Source organism: Psammomys obesus, unplaced genomic scaffold, assembly GCF_907164565.1.
Source record: "Psammomys obesus unplaced genomic scaffold, mPsaObe1.curated_primary_1811, whole genome shotgun sequence".
Classification (NCBI taxonomy): Eukaryota; Metazoa; Chordata; class Mammalia; order Rodentia; family Muridae; genus Psammomys; species Psammomys obesus.
The window spans coordinates 5,199,885-5,219,637 of NW_026585587.1; the positions used below are offsets into that span (position 1 = coordinate 5,199,885).

Genomic DNA, 19,753 nt, shown 5'->3' on the forward strand with positions numbered 1-19,753 from the left:
AGGTTTGTGTTCTGTGGAAGAGCAATATGTCTTCTTAACCACTGAGCAGCCTTTCTAGCCCCCCAGCCTTTCTATTGTGTGCTTTTTTTCAAGTTAAGCAATTTGATTCATTTTGCTTTCTCTTTGTCTTGAATTGTATTGGTGGGGCTGGACACAGACAGGGTCTGACTGTGTTATATAGGCAGGGTCTGTGCTCCTGAGTTTAGTTCTAGTGCTTTTTTTTTTTTTAAATAGACTTTTTCAGACTTGTTTTTTACTTATTTTTGTAAATGCCGGGTTAGTCTATATTCCCCAAAATTTTACATATAGTGTTTTACGTGTAGTTTCTTATTACTTATTTCTTCCCTTTTATTTCAGAGCTTATTGGCATTTTTTGCTTATTTTTTATTGATAGGCAGTTAATTGCAAGATATAACAATTTGGTTTCTGTGTTTTCAATACTTTGTGTTTTATTTTCAGTGGTTTTATGGATTGATATTGTCAAAATCTGTGGAATTGAATGTGTTTGAAGATAATATTGTCCAACTGTTACAGTGCCATATCTATATTTTATTCAGATATAGTGTTTTGGTATCTGTTTGAGGTATCAGTTAGAGGGAAAGATTTGAAGTAAAATGTTTTTCTAGGAAGATGTGATTCTAAGTTTTGAATTTACACATTTTGAAGTTATGTTATTGGGTACATAGATGTTTAGAATCTTCTTTTCCCTTCCTCAAGACAGGGTTTTTCTGTGTAGCCTCGCTGTCCTGGACTCACTTTGTAGACTAGGCTTGCCTTGAATTCACAGAGATTCACCTGCGTTTCTCTCCCTAAAGCTGGGATCACTGGTGTGTGCTGCCTCACCTGGCTAGTACTTAGACTCTTACTCTGGGTAGTTGAACTTTTGTTTTTGCTCTAATGTCTATATGTAAATATTAAAATGACTTAATTATTTTCTGGAGGTAGGGACATTAATGCCAACTAGCCTCCACTTAACATTTTCTGTAAATTCAGTTTATAATCTACAGAATAGATTCACAGAAATTTAGAAAGGATAAAGAAAACAAACATGTAATTGGAGGGTGTTAGTAAATATTCTGACTTTCAACAATAGTGATAAGGAAAAATAGTGAAAATAGACTATTGAAAACCAGTATCAGCCATTCAGTAAGGTTTATCATCCTATCCATATGATAGAGTTTTGAACAGAATGCCATTAGTAACCTGATTTCTAAAATAATGAATTTTTATAGAATGCTTAATTTTATAGAAATTACATACTAATTTCACAGTTCTCATTTGTAGAAACAGTGATCTAACAACAGGAAATGAATCAACTATCAAAGTCTACTAAGAAGACACATAGGCTAGATACTTTACTAGACCTTGAAGTCATGGCCAGCTGAATTGTTTTGAAGGTTTTATTGCTCTATTTTTCACATTTACATCTTGAAACAAGCTGGAATGATGATGCTTCAGTGAACAGGACAGGAATGACAACTCCCAGGTTTAGTGAGCTGGGCCCTCCATTAGTGCCAAACTAGATGCAGACCCTCCAGGGGAAGGGTAATTGTAGACACAGTTTGTTTACGAACACAGAAGGAAAACTTCTGAATGAAATCAAAGCAGAGGAATTTCAGTGGTCTATTGAAAGAACTATTAAAGTCAAATACAGGTTTGTCTCAAAATTTAAAAAAAGTTTTAAGTTCTATAGGCTGCCTGAGTAGTAGTATGTCCTATCAAGACCATGAAAAAGAAAATAACTTAATCGTCAGTGAACAGTTCTGGCATTACACATTACAGTGCCTATTAGTGATGTTCTTGTCAACACTTAGCAATTTCAAATTTTAAATTACATTTAGTTATTAATGAAGAATTCTATTAATTTGCATTTCCCCCATTTTTTTATAGTGTGAGCAATATTTTTAAAAAATAAATTAGCAATTTTTATTAAGCCACACTGAAAATTTTAATAGTTTTTTTTGTATAATTTGTTTACTTAGAGACAAGATTTTTTTTTTCTTCATATTAGCATCTCTAACATCTTGGAAAATACTTGGTGAACTGGCAGTATTGAAATAAACTAGTTTTTAAACCAGAGCAACTGAAATTTGATTCTGGTGAGCACATGCTTTTTAAAATGATGTTTTAGCAAAGGTTAAAAGAATGAGGGTCTTAAGAGGAAATAAAGGACAGTATCTTTCTACACAGAAGCATATTCCCTAAAAGTTTAAGGCAAGCAAATGCCGTAGAATTCTGTGTGAGAAATAGGAATCTGACAAGTACCAGGTCTTGTGCAGGCATGTAGTATTAACATAAATGGGCTCTGAACGTCACTGTTTCCTCAGGAAGTTCAGTTTGTTGCTCATTTGTTCGGTTTACTCATGACTCCCAAAGTTGCACTCTCACCCCCACACATACATACACAAACATACAACACACATAAATTATATACATATTTCTTGAGGATGTAGTGCTACATGCCTATAACCCCCTTAGGCCGCTGCTTTAAAGGTAGAGGCAGCTGGATTACAAATTTGTCTGGGCTGCACAGTGACTTGCAGGTCAGTATGGGCTACATGCCCGAGACCCTGTCTCAAACAACAACAATAAGAAAACAAGTACACATCAAAAATGCAGTTTATATAAACAGTGCTTTTTTATACGAGTCAATTTGTGCTCCGGTAGTTTGATATTTTAAAGATGCTTTGGTTTAGTCTTAATCATACTTTGAATTTTTACTGCTTAAGAAATACTCATCTGTTGCACACCTAATTTGTACTGCCTTTCATTAAGAAAGTAACTGATATTGCTCTTTCGTTTCAGCTAAACCATTTACTTCTAAAGTGAAACAAATGCGATTACACAGAGAAGACTTTGAAATATTAAAGGTGATTGGTCGAGGAGCTTTTGGGGAGGTAAGAGATCCTTTATGGAATGTTTGCTAATTGCTGTAGAAGGTGTTTTATGAAGTAGTGAGAGATACTTGCTGTTATAGCAATATGGCTGATCAGAAAATAGATTAAACTTGTGCATGAAATTGTTTTCTCTGATGTTTCGCTGTTTAGTATGTACTAAATTTTGTTTGTTGGCTGTTTTCTTCTTGTGCTAAGGCCATACTGTCTCAGGTCCTACTTCATCTCCTGAGAAGCCGTGATGTGTCTGGTGGTGTGTCTCCCTGCTGCTCCTGCTCTTTCCTCTCATTGTGTTTTCATGTTACTTTAGAATCACACTCATTTCTACACACGCGCACACATGTACTCATATGCACACACATGTTCATGCGCGCGCGCACACACACACACACACAGGGAGAGAGAAGGATCTGAAATTTGGGTTGAAATTCCATTGAAACTAGAGATGAGTTTATAACTAAATGAAATTTTAAGCTGAGTCAGCTTATCCATGGACATGATATATTTATTCTTTTATTTAGGGATTTGTAAGTTTGTAGCTTCATTTGGTATAGAGGATTTAACATTTTCCAGCAGGTTTACTAGATATTTTGTATTCTTGAGATTATTTTTAATTAAAATGGCTTAAGTTTCATTTTATAATTTTTGAAAATACAGATAATTGCAATTAATGTTTTCATTAACCTTATGGCTAATAATATTAATTTTAAGGTCATGGTATGTGTTGCGTTTTAATAAAATACTTCCTCTACATCTGTTGAAACACTGGAAAGTTTCCTCCTTTACTTGGTTAATGTGTTGAATTCCACTTGTTAATTTCAAATGTTAAACTAACTTTACATTTATAAAGTGATTCCAGCGTGGTTGTGTCTTATCCTTTTAATGCACCAGTGGATTTGTTTAAAAATGTGCATATTTAATTTTTTCCACCTTTTTTGTTTGTTTGCTTGTTTTGAGTCAGGGTTTCTCTGTAGCCCTGGCTGTCCTGGACTCTGTAGATCAAGTTGTTCTCAAACTCAGAGATCCTCCTGCCTCTGCCTCCTGAGGGGCTGGGATGAAAGGCGTGCACTACCACTACCTGGCCTTTTTTTCCTTTTTTTTTTTTTTTTTTTTTTTTTTTTTTTTTTTTTTACCTATTTTTGATACAGAAATTGGCCTGTAACTTTCTTCTAACACCTTAATCAGATTTGGGAATCTTGGCTCTGTTAGTTCCACAGGAGTGTCCATTTCTTGCTGCTTTCTGCAAGCTTCTGAAGTGATTACCATTTTCCTTATATGCTTCTGGTATTTCACAGGCCAGGCCTTCTGGGCCTGGAGTCTGTTGCTGAGATCGTCAGTATAATAATTTTTACAATGGATTTTAAAACATTATATGTCAGTTTTGTTGTATTTGTTCACCTCATATAACTTTTAGAACTTAGCATTGTATTGATCACTTAATGATTTATATGACCATTGATTGATCTCATTTTTAAACTTGTTTTGCTAGGGAGTTGTCCATTTTCTTTGTTTTTCAGTAAAATAACCTTTAGCCTCTTCAGTTTTGCTGTTGTAGATTTGTGGTATTAACCTGCCACAAATTTATACTTCTGATTTACTGAAGTAGATAATTTAGAATATTGATTTCTAGTTCTTCTTATAAAATGTGCATTGGGCTGTTTTCCTCCAAGCAGTATTATGTGTAGCTGGTGAATTTTGAGATGTCATCCTTCCATTATTTTTGCTTTAATTTCCAGTGTGATTTTGAGGTTGTTTTGTGTCTATGAGTTTAAAGCTTCATCACTGTTTCTAAGTGCCCTAAGGATTTTCTAGTTGTATCTTTGCCATTGAATTATAATGTGATCAGAGCTGAGCTAGCGTATATTGTATGATTAGAATTTATTATTATTATTATTATTATTAAATTAGTTAATATAAATTATAGTTTTTACTTATAAATTAATTATAATTTAGCTACTTCAAATTTCTGTTTTAAGTTTTGTTTTCTCTTGAGCTGCCATTTCTTGAGAAAGGGGTTGGCTTATTTCAGTTTTTTCTTGATTCCTTTTTTTTTTTTTAAATCTTGATCTATTACTTCCTAGAGAATTTTTTTTATTTCTTTCAGTTTTTGCTGATAATAAATACATTTTGTTTTCCTAATGATGAACTCTTGTATCATTTTAGAATGTTCTTGTTATCTCTGTGATGTTCTTCTGACATATGTTAGTCTGATATTAGTAGAATTATTTTTAACTGTTAGCACTTGCACTAAATTTCTATCTGAATTCTTTTAATTTGTTTTTTGTAACCTTATAGTATATTTGCTGCTAAGTAGAATACCAGTTCCTTCTTGGCCCTCTGCTAGCGTGGACTTGTGTGACCTGGTTTTTAGTTTTTAGCTTTATATTAATAGAATTATTTACTATATATCATTGTTTCTAGCTTCTACACTCTACATTACACTTATGTGACACACCCTGGTTTTTATTTTCTCCTGTTCTTTTACTTTTGTTTATTATCCATTTATTTGTGTGTGTCTTTGCGCTCTCTCTCTCTCTCTCTGTGCATGCATGTATGTGTGTGGATGTGCCATGGCATGTGGTGATCAGAGGGCAAGACAACTCGTGGGAGCTCTTTTTCTCTTTCCAACATGTGGGTTCTGGAAATTGAACTCAGGCTTGGCAGCTAGTGCCTTTACCCAGTGAGCCCTCGTACTGGCTCCGCATCCTAGCTTTCCACTAGCTCACACCATTTCTGTATATGAATATACCATATGCTTTTATTCGTAATAGTTTTGTTGACTGCTAAGTTACTTGTGATTTTTTTTTTTTGGCTGTTCAGAATATCGCTGTCAGAAGTCTTATTTACGTTTTTGGTGAGGTATAAGCATTTATGTATGTTTAATATGAACTTAGGGGTGGATTCCTGTGTTCTGGTAGGCATAGTTAGCTTTAGTAGACAATGCCAAATAATTTCCTAAGTACTGAGTCATAGTCATACTCCCTGTAACACCAATCTCATTTTCCTGATCTTAAGCCACTTTTGGTAGGTGTGTAGTGGTTGGTGGTTATGATGACTCCATTTTGCATTTTCTGCTAAGTCTTAAAGTTCAGTAACTTTCGTATCACTTCCTATCATGTGGATATCCTTTGAACAATAAACATTTGGGATTAGGGAGGCAGGAGTTGAATATTATTGGTATACTCTGGATGTAAGTGATTCATGGACATAAGGTTTATGTATACAAAAAGTGCTTTGGCTTTTCCTTTCCTGGTAGGTCTTGTATTGAAACAAAGTTCAGTAATTAAGCTGTAATGATTAATGATTTCTGTGTTCATTTTAAGAAAATTTTTCCTAACCTGAAGATCATGAATGTTTTCCTTTAATCTTAAAAAAAAGACATTTTATTTTATGTGTATGAATGGTTTGTCTGCATGTATATATGGGTACTGTGGTGCCCACTGTGTGCCTGGTACCTGAAAAGGTCAACAGAAGGTGTTGGGCCCCTGGAACTGGAGTTACGGAAGGTTGTGAGCCACCAGTGGGTGATTGGAACTGAACCCAGGAACTCCGCTAGAGCAGCAAGTGTTTTAACTTCTTTTTTAAAAATCTTTTTTATTTATCACAGGTAATTCACTTTGTATCTGAGCTGTAGCCCCTCCCTGATCCTCCATCACTCCACACACTTTCATTTTTTTTTTTTTTTTAATTCTTCCTATAAAATACCAGGTGTGATGGTGCACACTTGTAATCCCAGTACCGGGGAGGCTGAGGCAGGAGTGAAACATCAATCTTGGCTATTTAGTGAGTTTGAGGCTAGCCTGGGTTACAGGAGACTGTGTCTCAAAAACAAAAACAGCCCCCTCTTCCAAAACCAGCAATTCTTTCTGTAGTCTTTCCAGAAAACTTTTTCATTTAGGTCTGTGTCTGTGATCCAATTGGTATTGATTATTTTGTGTTTTCTGAAGTATTGTTGAAACAGATACCTTGCTTTTATTGAAATACTTTTGTTAGTCCTTGAGTACAGAAAAGAAATTGACTTGCGTTGTAAGTGCGGATGGGCTGTGAGCTGCTGTTCTGTCACCTTGCCTTGCCTTGTGTTAGTGCCACAGTGAATTGATTCCCGTGGCTCTGCACTGAAAAGTTTAGAGCATGCAGTGGATGACGTGGGAGCGTAAGGGCTATGTTAGATTCTAGGACTCATCCATTTTGGAACCAGCATGTTCAATTTCCACCATGCCTACCAGTTTGGAGCTGAGTCATCGACTGTATAGATAGACTTTGGGAAAACTGACATTCTAATTCTGTTAAATCCAGGGATTTCTGTTTTGAAAACTCTGTGTGTGTGTTGGTGAAGCACTTGTGTAACAGTGTGTGTGTGAGGTAGGTGTTGACTCTCACCTTCCACCTTGTTGGAGACCAGGTCTCTTTGTTCATGGCTGTGTACTCGAGACAGCTGGCCTGTTAGCTGCTGGGGATTCTGGCTTCACCTCTCAGCACTGGGTTACAGTTACAGTTTTTCTTGGGTCCTAGGGATTTGAACTCGGATTCTCATACTTGCATGGTTAGAACCCACTGAACCATTTCCGCAGCCCTCTCTTTGTTATGCGTAGTTTGTTAAATTTATTCCCAAGTACTGATGCTTTTTGATTTGATGACAAATGACTATAACATTTTTATATTAAGTATTATGTTTCTGATATGTAGGTACAATTGATTTTTATATCTGACCTGTATTTTCCTGATGTCATATTCCATTTCTTTGTTTTGGCACATGCTTAGGTGGCTATTGCAGAGTTGCACAGGTATCATGAGGTGGACATGCTTACTCTCCATTGGAATTTAGGGAAAAGGCATTAAAAATTTAGAATTAAGGATTTTTAAGGATCGAAGGATTCAGTTTTCACTGTTAAATAATATGCTTTGATGGAGATGGCCTGTTTGATTAAAAAGTGTGTCCTAATACTAGTTTCTGAGGTTTTAAAATTTTAATCATTAATGAGTGTATCTACTGGAATAATATAGATTTTCCTTTTTATTCACTTACTGTGATGATCTATTTTGATTTTTTTGATCCACTTCTTAATTGCTTTATTTGGTGTTTTTTGGTGTATGTATGTGTGTGTAGTTTTTTTGAGTTCTTTATATATTCTGAATCTTAACCCCGTTAATAGTTGGTACACATTTGCCCTCATTCTGGAGGCTGTCTCTTCTCCTTGTGTCCTGTTTCCTTTTCTGGGCAGAACCTTCTTACCTTGATGCAGTCCCACTTGTTTTTACTTATTATATTGTTTCATGAACTATTAAAATTCTCTTCACAAAGCCCTAGGCTGTCAATAATTTAAAGTATTTTTCTTGTTTTCCTTCAGATATTGCCATAAGGCCTTTGATCCATTTTAACTGATTTTTATGTAGGATGAGAGTTAGAAATCCAGTCTTGTTTTTCTACATGTGAATATTCAATATTCCCAGCACCGTTTATTGAAGAGACTGTCTTTTTTTTTTTTTCCAGCATAAGTTTTGCTCTCTCTGCAGAACATGAGATGGCTATTGCTGCAAGGGTTTGTTGCTGGTTCCTTTACTTTGTTCTGTTAGTTAAGTATGGCATTTGACCTAGCTAGTTTTATGTCACCTTGACACAAACTATAGCCATCTGAAAGGAGGGAACCTCACTTGAGAAAACACCTTCAAAGATCCATCTGTAGGATGTTTTCTTAATTAGTGATTGATGGTGGAGGGCGCAGCCCTCTTGGGTGATGCCATCCCTGGACTGGTTGGTGGTCCTGGGTACTATAAGAAAGCAGGGTGTGTGTTACATACAGCTCTGAAGGGAAGTGTATCCTGGTGGTCAGGAGCCAAGAAACAGTGCATAACAAGCCCCACACAAGAGATTCATTGGGGAAAGGCACAAAAGAGTGGCTTCCTCTGCTTGGGTGAGAAGCAGCAGGAGACTGATAATGAGACAGGCTTTATATAGGCTTTCTCGAGGGAGGAGTTTTCCAGGGTGGAAGTTCCCAGGATAGGGATTGATGGTATTTCAAGCTAAGCCCAGTGATGGTAGGTTTTTGGGCTCAGGGATTGGTAGGTTTTGGTAGGTTTTCAAATCCAAAAGCGAGCTCAGACCTTTTACCCTACCGGTGGAGCAAGCCATGATAAGCAAGCCAATAAGTAGTACCCCTCCATGGCCTCTGCATCAGCTCCTGCCTCCAGGTTTATGCCTGGCTCCCTTCTGTGATAGACTACAATGTGGAAGTGTAAGCCAGAGAATTCTTTCCTCCCAAACTTGTTTTTGGTCATGGTGTTTCATCACAGCAATTGAATCCCAACTTAGACAATACTGGAGCATAATTGGAAGTAAGGTCTTGTGATACTTGCAGCATTGATTTTTGCTGAAGTGTGTGTGTGTGTGTGTGCGTGTGTGTGCGTGTGTGTGCGTGCACGCGCGCGTGCGTGAGTGTGTCTGCCATCTGAAACATCCTTTGTATTACAAAACAGAAGTTTTTAATTTTAGTGAAATTCTTATTATTTATTTTCATGAATTATGTCTTTGGTGTTGGTGTATTATTGATTTTCAACTATTAAAGAAATTCTTGGTAAGAGTCTGTTAGATTAGGATCATCTTTCAAGATGTTTTTCTCTTCAGTTAGTAAATTTTTGTAAGCTAGTCTTAACGCCTGTTTTCATGGAGAGTGTTGACCCATATATATATATATATATATATTTTTTTTTTATCATTTTCAGGCATTGAAATTAAGGTTGTGATGAATGTAAGTAAGGAGTTGGGGTGCTGTTTTTGTTTTTCTAATGTTTGGAAGCTTTTGTACTTAAATGTTTGGAATTTAATAATGCACCTATCTGAACTTGGGTTTTTAATACTCATAATTGCTTAACACTTAATGGTTACAGAGTTGGCTAGCCAGCTTTTTTTTTTTTTTTTGCTTCAGTTAGCGTCAGCTTCAGTATGCTTTATCTTTCATGGAGTATGTTTGCTAACATTAAAGTTACCAAATTTATTGTCATGAGGCTGTTTATATTTTTTTAAAAATTAATTTTGCTCTTAAAGTCTGAGGCAAGGTTCCTTTTATGATCATAGTGCATGCTTTCTTATTAGGGGTTTTCCAGTGCTCAGAGCTACTTGTGTCTGTGTAGGTTGTCACTCTGTTTATATACACACACTCACATGCATGTTGTGTGTGAATTGTATGTAAGTACACATGTATGCAGAAGCCAGGGCAGGAATTGGATACCTTCTGTTGTTCTTTTCATAGTTGCCCTGAGATAGTCTTTCACAGAGCTGGAAAATCGCCTTTGGGCCAAGTTTGCTGGCCAGCTAGCATATGGATGGATGTACCTGTGTTTGCTCTCTGATGCTGAGGTTTTATACAGGTGCAGCCATGCCTTGCTTTTTACCTGAGTGCTGGGATTCAGACTCAGTTCTTTATGCTTACAAAGCAAGTCTGTTTACCCATGGAGCCATCTCAACAGCTATAATCTAAAGTTTTGTCTTTTATTTTTTAAACATACTGAACATCTGTTTTTACTTTGTGATTCTTTTCTTTGGATTTAGTTTAATCATTTGCTTTCTACCTTTTCATGGTAGAAACCTATTTCTTTGCTTCTCTTTTATTTTGATTTAAACTGGGAAGCATAGATTTTGTTTTTAATGGTGGTTAGATTTAACCCAAAGGTTATTTTTTTATTATCATTGATTTCAAAATACTATTTAAATTTCTGTTTCAGGAGTTGTGGAGGTCATTCTTTGCTTTAAAAAGTTTGGCTGTTTGAGTTATTGTTTTCATACAGTGAGATAATATTTTTCATTTTTTTCTAAATTCAAAATTTGTTTATGGTCAGAATGTGAACTGTTCTTAAGTAAAATTTCTCCTAAAAATAATGCTTATTCTACATTGAGTTTTTTTCTATGCTTTCCTAATGTTAGTGAAACTAAGATGGTCAATGCTGTTATTAAGATTGTCCATGATTTATTGATTGCTTTTTAGTTTTGTCAGTGACTAGGGGAGTGTCTCCCTAGAGTGTTATATTTCCTGATTTTGAAAAGTGTTATAGCAAGTACATGCACTTTCAGAGTAGCTGTGTCTTCCTGTGCTCATCACTATGGCTGCTTCTCTTTTATGTAAGGCATTGTTTCATATGTAGCGTTTTGATTCCCCCTTAGTAGTCAGCTTTCCTATGGTTTGAGCCCTTTTACAGTTGTATTTAAAGTGAATCTTTTGTGGGTATATGCACTCAGGTTTTGCATCATATACATTATAATACTACCTACTTTTATTGGACTGATTAGATTGTGAGTGTGAAAGTTAGAAAGGAAGATTTAGAATTAATTAATTGCACAGTTTACAAATGCATTATTGTTAGCACACTTCTGTTATGCTGGGCGTGGATCTCAGGGTCTTTTTCATATTAGGCAGCTCCCACAGAGCAACGATATCATCCCAAATGTGATGTTTTTATATAAGCTTAAGATATTAATGAAACTGACTACAAATACAAGAGATACTTCACTAATAAATATTTTTAGAAATAATTAACAAATACAGGCAACTACAGAAGATAGTAGAAGAGAAAAACTTGTAGTAAAAGAGTTAGCGCTATTATTGGACAGGTTATATATATATATATATATATTATATATATATGTACATATATGCTAATTATTTGATAGGGTGGTTGTAAAGGTTGCATAGAAAAATAAACATTTTGGGGCTGGAGAGATGACTCAGAGATTAAGAGCACTCACTGCTCTTCCGAAGGTCCTGAGTTCAATTCTCAATACCCACATGGCTGTTCACAATTATCTGATGCTATCTACTGGTGTGTAGATGTACAAGCAGGCAAAAGTACCTATACATGAAATACATAAATAAACAAATCTTTAGAAAAAGAAGCATTTCCATCCACTTGGACTTTCCTTTTGTTCAGGGTGATAAATATGGATCTATTTGCATTTTCTACATGTAGACAACCAGTTAGACCAGCACCATTTGTTGAAGATGCTCTTTTTTTTTTTTCCCCATTGTATGGTTTTGACATCTTTGTCTAAAATCATAGGCGTGTGGGTTTATTTCTGGGTCTTCTGTTTGATTCCATTGATCCGCCAGTCTGTTTCTATCCCAGCACCATGCAGTTTTTATTACTGTTGGTTTGTGATATGCTTGAGATCAGGGATGGAGATACCTCCAGAAGATCTTTTGTTTTACAGGATTGTTTTAAGGATTCTGGGTTTTTTGTTTTTTCATATGAAATTAAGAATTGTTCTTTGAAGGTCTGTAAAAAATTTGTGTTGGTATTTTGATGGGAATTGCATTGAATCTGTAGATAGCTTTTGGCAGGATGGCTATTTTCACTGTTAATCCTACCGATCCATGAGCATGGGAGATCTTTCCATCTTCTGATATCTTCTTCAGTTTCTTTCTTCAGAGACTTGAAGTTGTTGTTTTTTGTTTTTTTTTTTCATACAGGTCTTTTACTTGCTTGGTTAGAGTCACACCGAGGTACTTTATGTTATTTGTGGCTATTATGAAGGGTGTTGTTTCCCTAATTTCTTTCTTAGCCCATTTGTCTTTTGTGTACAGGCGGGCTTCAGATTTTTTTGAGTTAATTTTGTATCTAGCCACTTTGCTGAAGCTGTTTATCAGCTGAGCCCCCTGCTCAGTTTCCAAGTGGGTTCCCTAGTAAAGGGGACAGGGGCTGTCTCTGACATGAACTCAATGGCTGGCTCTTTGATCAGTTCCCTCTGGGGGCAAAGAGGGGCAGCCTTGTCAGGCCACAGAGGAAGATGATGCAGCCAGCTCCAATGAGACTTGATAGGCTCCCCTACCAGTGGACTAGGAAAGGGGAATAGGAGGAGAGAAGGAGGGTGGGTGGAACTTGGAGGAGATGGAAGGGGCTGCAGCCGGGATACAAAGTGAATAAATTGTAATAGATAGATAGATAGATAGATATAAATTCAAAAAATAAAATTGGAAGAGTAAAAAAAAAAACCAAAACAGGCATTTCTAGAGCTGGGAATGGTAACACATATCTGCAGTCCTAGCTACTCAGGAGGCTGAGGTTGGTGAGTTTTCCCTGAGTCTGGACAACATAGCCTGCTCCCCTTCAAAAATGAACAAACACACAAACTGATTCTAAGAAGAATCATTAGGAAAACTTATAGCAAGAGCAGTGATAGGCCTGCTATATCTGAAACCTCAAGAGTTAACCGATGAATAAGATGTACAGGGCAGGCCTGGAGAGATGGCTCAGAGGTTAAGAGCACTTGCTGCTCTTCCAGAGTTCCTGAGTTCAATTCCCAGCAACCACATGGTGGCTCATGACCATCTGTATCGAGATCTGGTACCCTCTTTTGGTGTGGTGGTGTACATGCAGACAAAACATTGTATACATAAGAAATAAATCTTAAAAAAAAAAAGGGCAGACTCGCATACATATTATTTTTTTCTTTACTAAAGACAGTAGCTCCAACTGGCATGGATGAAAAACATTTAGTAGATGATTTAGAACACAGGATAGCCATTTGGAAAAGTCTTTTTGTGGAGCAAATTAAAATTCATGCCATATGTTAGGGCATAATACAAATAGATGAAAGATAGTGTAATAAATAGGACAAACATAACCCAGATATCTATCAGTATGTAATTGCTTGAATAATTGTGGTTAAGCGCACAGAATAAATCTTGCTGTGAGACTCATAGCCAAACATTAGGCGGAGCTCAGGAAATCCTGTGGAAGAGGGAAGAGAGGATTATAGGAGCTAGAGGGGTCAAGGACACTACAAGAAAATGGCTCACAGAAGCAACTAACCAGGGCTCTTAGGGACTCACAGAGACTGAACTGACAATTAGGGAGCCTGCATGGGTCTGACCTAGGTTCTCTGTATGTATGCTATGGTTATGTATCCTGATCTTCTTGTGGGGCACCTAACAGTAGGAGTGGGGCCTGTTTCTGATTCTCTTGCTTGCTTTTGGGACCCTTTTTCTCCTACTTGGTCACCTCATCAAGCCCTAATTATGAGGGGATGTACCTAGTCTTACAGCACTGTGATATGCCATGTTTGGTTGGTATCCTGGGAGACCTGCTGGTTCCCGATAAAAAATGGAGGAGGAGTGGATCTGGGGGAGAGAGGAGGTAGGAGTAGGGACTGGGAAAAGAGGATGGAGGGGAAACTGTGGTCAGGATAAAAGAATAATGAAAAACAGAACTAAAAAACCTTGCTATATTTAAGTAGAGAGATATGGATGCATTATGAAGAGGATAAGATAAGATGTAGGAGATGTTACTGTTACTTGTATTTCCATCAAGTGCCATTGGAAGGGATTAGGAGGGCATGGGGTACATGTAAGCAGAGTGCATAGTGACGCTTGTACATAGGAACTGTTTAAATTTTGTTTTGACTTTTTCTTATGTAATATTTTAGTCATTAAAAAGTTATGTGAAAGAACCTTGAGTTTGAGGTGAATTCATCTGCAGGTTCTCTTGAATCATCTCAGCTTCTCTTAGTATAGAAGGAGGCACCCAGGGCTCAGCTCACTTTATGAGGCCAGAGTAACCAACCTTCTTCTAAAACCTGGCAATATGTGGGTGAAGGATGCAGCATAGGAAGGGCTACTTATCACCGAAGTCAAGGACAATGACTACCTCTTTTGGGAAGGTGGAGTTGTGTACACGTAGGAGCATTTTCAGGCTGTAGTGCACATGGGAGTGTTTCTGTCTGTGCACTCAGGACTGTTTCGGAGTCACAGTGCAGCCTAGGAGCATTTCTGGTTTGCTGCAAGTTTGGATTTCTTGACCTGGATTTCATTCATTGTGCATGTCATGATTGTGTTTAATTTTCTTTCTCTCTATAATTTTATATCCAGTGTTAAATTATAAAAGTTATAAATTTTTATTTTTTTCTATTGTATTGAAAATAGATTTTTTTTTGTATGACATATTCTGATTACAATTGTCCAACAACTCTCCCTCATTGCTCTCCATTTCCCCTCTCATCCAAATCCACATCTTTCTGACCCTAGTTAGAAAACAATCAGGCATCTAAAGGATAATAATAAAGTAAAATAAGATAAAACAAAACCAAACCAGAATAGGACAAATCAAACAAACAGATGAAAAAGAACTAAAGAAAAAGCATGGGAAACACTTAGACACACATGTTCATACATCCGGGAATTCCATAAAAACACAAAACTAGAAGCCATGGCATATATACTGTAAGTTTAAAAAGTGCTCTGACAAAATTTTATGAGATAATGAACCTCCAAAGATGTTTGTATTGGCTATCTACTGTTGGGCACGGAGCTTGCATTTAAGATTAGTTTGTGTCCCAGTGAGATGCCGATGGAGAGAATGAAGTTTTCATTTGCTGGGGTTATCAATTGGAGATAACTTCTAGGTTAGGGATTGGGGCTGTGTCCATTTTCTCCTCTTAGCACTGAAACCACATCTGATGTAGACCTGTGCAGGCCCTGTGCATGCTGCTACAGTCTCTGTGAGTTCAAGATATCTCTCTCTGCATATTGTTTAGCTGTGAGTCTCTGTATTTGTTTCCATCTACTGCCAGAAGAAGCTTCTCTGATGATAGCTGAACAAAGCACTGATCTACAAGTGTAGCAGAATGTGGTTAGGAGTAATTTTATTACTGTGTTCCCTTAGCAGTATTTGGTTTCCCCTAGTTTTCCTGGCCTATCTGGTCTCAAGTTCTTGGCCAGCCAAGCAGTGTTAAGGATGGGTTCTATCCCATGGAGCTGGCCTTAAATCCAATTAGATTTTGGTTGGTTACTCCCACAAGCTTTGTGCCACTATTGCACTAGTGCCTCTTTCAGGCAAGGTAATCATTGGAGATTGAAAAGTTTGTAGCTGAGTTGGTGTTTGCCTTTCTCTTTTGGTAGTGTGCAGAATACCTCTCAGTACCATGAATACTGGTCTATGGGAGTGAAGGCTTTAGGTAGGCACCAGCTCAACTTCTTTGTGTTTGATGAGTTGTGTAGATGTTGTCTTCAGCAATAGAGCCTTGGATTCAGTTTGTGGAGAGCAACCAATAGCCTTGGCAATAGCATGCGTTGTTTGGGGGTTTCCATGTGGCCTCTTTGGCCAGCAGCTCAATTAGATGTAACCCGTTCCTGGCACAGGAAGCTTAATTTGATGACCAGAGATGTCCACTTGGGCTTCCACCTCCCCATTATTTGTCAGTTTCATTTACATCCTCTCATATATGTATATATTTTAGGAAGCTTCTTTTCTTATTCATTTTTTTAAATTTTTATTTTTTAAATATTAATCACATGTTATTTACTTTATAACTAGATGTAGCCCCCTCCCTCATTCCCTTCCAATCCCACCCTCCCTTCCTCATCTCCTCCCTGTCTCTTTCCAAGTCCACTGCTAGGGGAGGTCCTCCTCCCCGTCCATCTGACCCTAACTTAGCAGGTATCTTCAGGACTGACTGCAATGTCCTCTTCTGTGGCCTAGCAAGGCTGTTCCTCCCTCGGGGTGGGGGGAGGTGAAGGAGCCAGTCATTGAGTTCATGTCAGAAATAGTTCCTGTTCCCCTTACTAGGGAAACCCACTTGGATACTGAGCTACCATGGGCTACATCTGAGCAGGGGTTCTAGGTTATATCCATACATGGTCCTTGGTTGGAGAAACAATCTCATAGAGGACCCCCATGCCCTGATATATTTTGTCCTTGTGGAGCTCCTGTCCTCTCCTGGTCATACTAACTCCCCCTTTTATTATATGATCCCCTGCATTCTACCCAAGGTTTGGTTATGAGTCTCAGCATCTGCTTTGATATGCTGTTAGATAGTCTTTCAGAGGCCCTTTGTAGTAGGCTCCTGTCCTGTTTCTTGTTTTTTCCTACTTTCCATGTCCATCCCATTTGTCTTTCTAAGTGAGTATTGATCATCTTACCCCAGGTCCTCTAAACCAGATACCCAAAATCGGTTAGAAGAAAAAGTGGGGAAGACCTTGGAACTCATTGGCACAGGAGACAACTTCCTGAACAGAATACCAACAGCACAGGCTCTTAGAGCAACAATTGATAAGTGGGACCTCATGAAACTGAAAAGCTTCTGTAAAGCAAAAGACATTGTCATCAGAACAAAATGATAGCCTACAGACTGTGAAAGGATCTCTTCACCAATCCTGTATCTGACAGAGGGCTGATATTCAGAATATATAAAGAACTAAAGAAATTAAAAAGCAATAAATTAAGCAATAAATTAAAAAATGGGGCACAGAGCTAAACAGAGAATTCTCTGTAGAGGAATATAAAATGGCAGAGAAACACCTAAAGAGATGCTCAATGTCCTTAGCCATCAGGGAGATGCAAATCAAAATGACCCTGAGATTTCACCTTACACCCATCAGAATGGCAAAGGTTAAAAACTCAAGCGACAACATATGCTGGAGAGGTTGTGGAGAAAGGGGAACCCTCCTCCACTGCTGGTGGGAATGTAAACTTGTACAACAACTCTGGAAATCAATCTGTCACTTTCTCAGACAACTAGGAATAGCGCTTCCTCAAGATCCAGCCATACCACTCCTAGGTATATATCCAAAAGAGGCTCAACTACACAATAAGGACATTTTGGTTGAAAATCTGTTTTGTTAGATATTAGAATGGCTACTCCTGCTTGCTTCTTGGGTCCATTTGCTTGGAAAACTGTCTTCCAGCCCTTTACTCTCAGGTAATGTCTGTCTTTGTGATTTAGGTGAGTTTTTTTGTATGCAACAGATTATGTGTCCATTCTGTTAGTCTGTGTCTTTTTATTGGAGAGTTGAGTCCATTGATGTTGAGGGAGATTAATGACCAGTGGCTGTTAGATGCTTTGATTTTGCTGTTGGTTGTGGTAGTGTGTTTGTGTGCTTGACTACTTTTAGTTTTGTTGTAGTGAGGTTATTCGTTTCCTGTGGTTTTTTTTTTTGAATGCAGTTAGTTTTCCTGGGTTGTATTTTTCCTTCTAGTAACTTCTGTAATGCTGGATTTGTGGGTAGGTATTGTTTAAATTTGTTTTTGTCATTGAATATCATGTTTTCCCCATCTATGATGACTAAGAGTTTTGCTGGATATAATAGCCTGGGCTGACATCTGTGCTCTCTTAGGGTCGGCGTGATATCTGTCCAGGTTCTTCTGGCTTTCATAGTCTCTGTTGTGAAGTCAGATGTGATTCTGATGGGTTTGCCATTATATGTTACTTGGCCTTTTTTCCCTCACAGCTTTTAGTATTTTTTCTTTGTTCTGTATACTTACTGTTTTGATTATTATATGGCTGGAGGATTTTCTGGTCTAATTTATTAGGTGTTCTGTAGGCCTCTTGTATGCTTATAGGCCTCTTCTTTAAGTTGGGGAAATTTTCTTCTATGATTTTGTTGAAGATATTTTCTGGGCCTTGGAGGAGGGAATCTTTTTCCTCTATTCCTATTATTTTTAGGTTTTGTCTTTTCATTTTGTCTTGGATTTCGTGGATGGTCTGTGTCAGGAATTTTTTGGATTTAACATTTTCTTTGACAGATACATTGATTTCTTCCATTGTATCTTCTACACCTGAGATTCTTTCTTCCATCTCTTGTAGTCTATTGGTTATGATTACCTCTGTAGTTCCTGTTTTCTTCCATAAGTTCTTCCTCTCCATGATTTCTTCCATTTGTGTTTTCTTTAATTTTTCTAATTCTGTCTTCAGATCTTGAGCCGTTTTGTTGACTTCCTTCACCTGTCTGACTGTATTTTTCTGTTTTTCCTTCAGTACCTTCAGCTATTTGTTTGAACATTCCTCTGTTTCTTTTATTTATTTCAGTGATTTAATTATTTCCTCTCTAAAGGCCACAAACTGGCTGCATCTTCCTGTATTTCTTTATGGATGGCCATAATCTGTTTGTCTTTATCTTCCTCTAATTCTTTATGCATTTTATTTGTTTTCTCTATTATCTTCTTCATAAGCATAGATGTATGGTCATCTTCTTGAATTTCAGCTATGCTGGGGTGTCCAGGGCCCCTTGCCCTTGGATAACTGGGTTCTGGAGATGCCATATTGCTCTGCCTTTTGTTGGTTGAGCTTTTACGCTGGCCTCTACCCATTGGGCTGTCTTAGGTATTGGCTGTTAGTTTCTGGTGCTTCCTGGAATCCTGTGGTGGGGAGAATCCCTTTGGCAGGAAGATGATTTTTCCTGAAGGAGGCCTCCTCAGCTTTTTGGGTATGGTCACTGAATGGCCGGTGTTTCTCAGGAATTGCCACAGCTTACCTCAGGCATATAGACCTGAGTGATAACTGTGGTCTTTGTTAGTCAAGGGGGTCTCTCCTCTCACCCATAGAAGTCCTGGAGACAGCTGTCCTGCTGCTGGGTTTCTTGCTTTGAATTTATGAGCTGCTGCTGTTGTTCTTAGACTGTTTTCCAGGCACAGCCCTCTTGAAGAACCTGTGAGCCCTGCAGTTTGGTCAGTTTAGTTAGGGATAACTGGTTTTCCCTTGAGCAGTATCTGGGGGCTGATCTTGGGGGTCCCAGGCTTCTGTAAGTCTGAGGTTGGAGCTCTGTGCCCAGTACCCAAGTGGTAATCAGTGGCAGGTGAGCACAGCTCTCATGCGTGCAGCAGGAGGCTAGAGCCTGGAGCCTGTGGGAACCCAGAAACTTTTACAGAGCTGGGTGTCCTGAGGTTGGACCAGATGTTTACCCTCATCCGTGGGGTTTCCTCCAAACAGGGAGACCCTGTCTGTGGTGTTTTGCGTCCACAGTTCAGTCTGGAGTGGAGCGTAGAGCACACGGGCGAGTGGTGGTTCCAAGTTGGCGACTGGCTGCCTGCAGGAACTTGGGAACTTTTTCCGTGTGTGTGTGTGTGTGTGTGTGTGTGTGTGTGTGTGTGTGTGTGTG

The 19,753-nt window shown here is 38.0% G+C and overlaps 1 protein-coding gene across 6 annotated transcripts in view; it reads left to right on the forward strand.

Moving 5' to 3' along the window:
- The window catches only part of Cdc42bpa (CDC42 binding protein kinase alpha), a 217,125-nt gene that overhangs the window by 42,196 nt on the left and 155,176 nt on the right, over nt 1-19,753 (forward strand). For all 6 annotated transcript variants that reach the window (XM_055608986.1, XM_055609009.1, XM_055609024.1 and 3 more), the window contains one exon: nt 2,806-2,897. In XM_055608986.1, the coding sequence (XP_055464961.1) occupies nt 2,806-2,897 (92 nt within the window). The remainder of the gene's footprint in view (nt 1-2,805; nt 2,898-19,753) is intronic.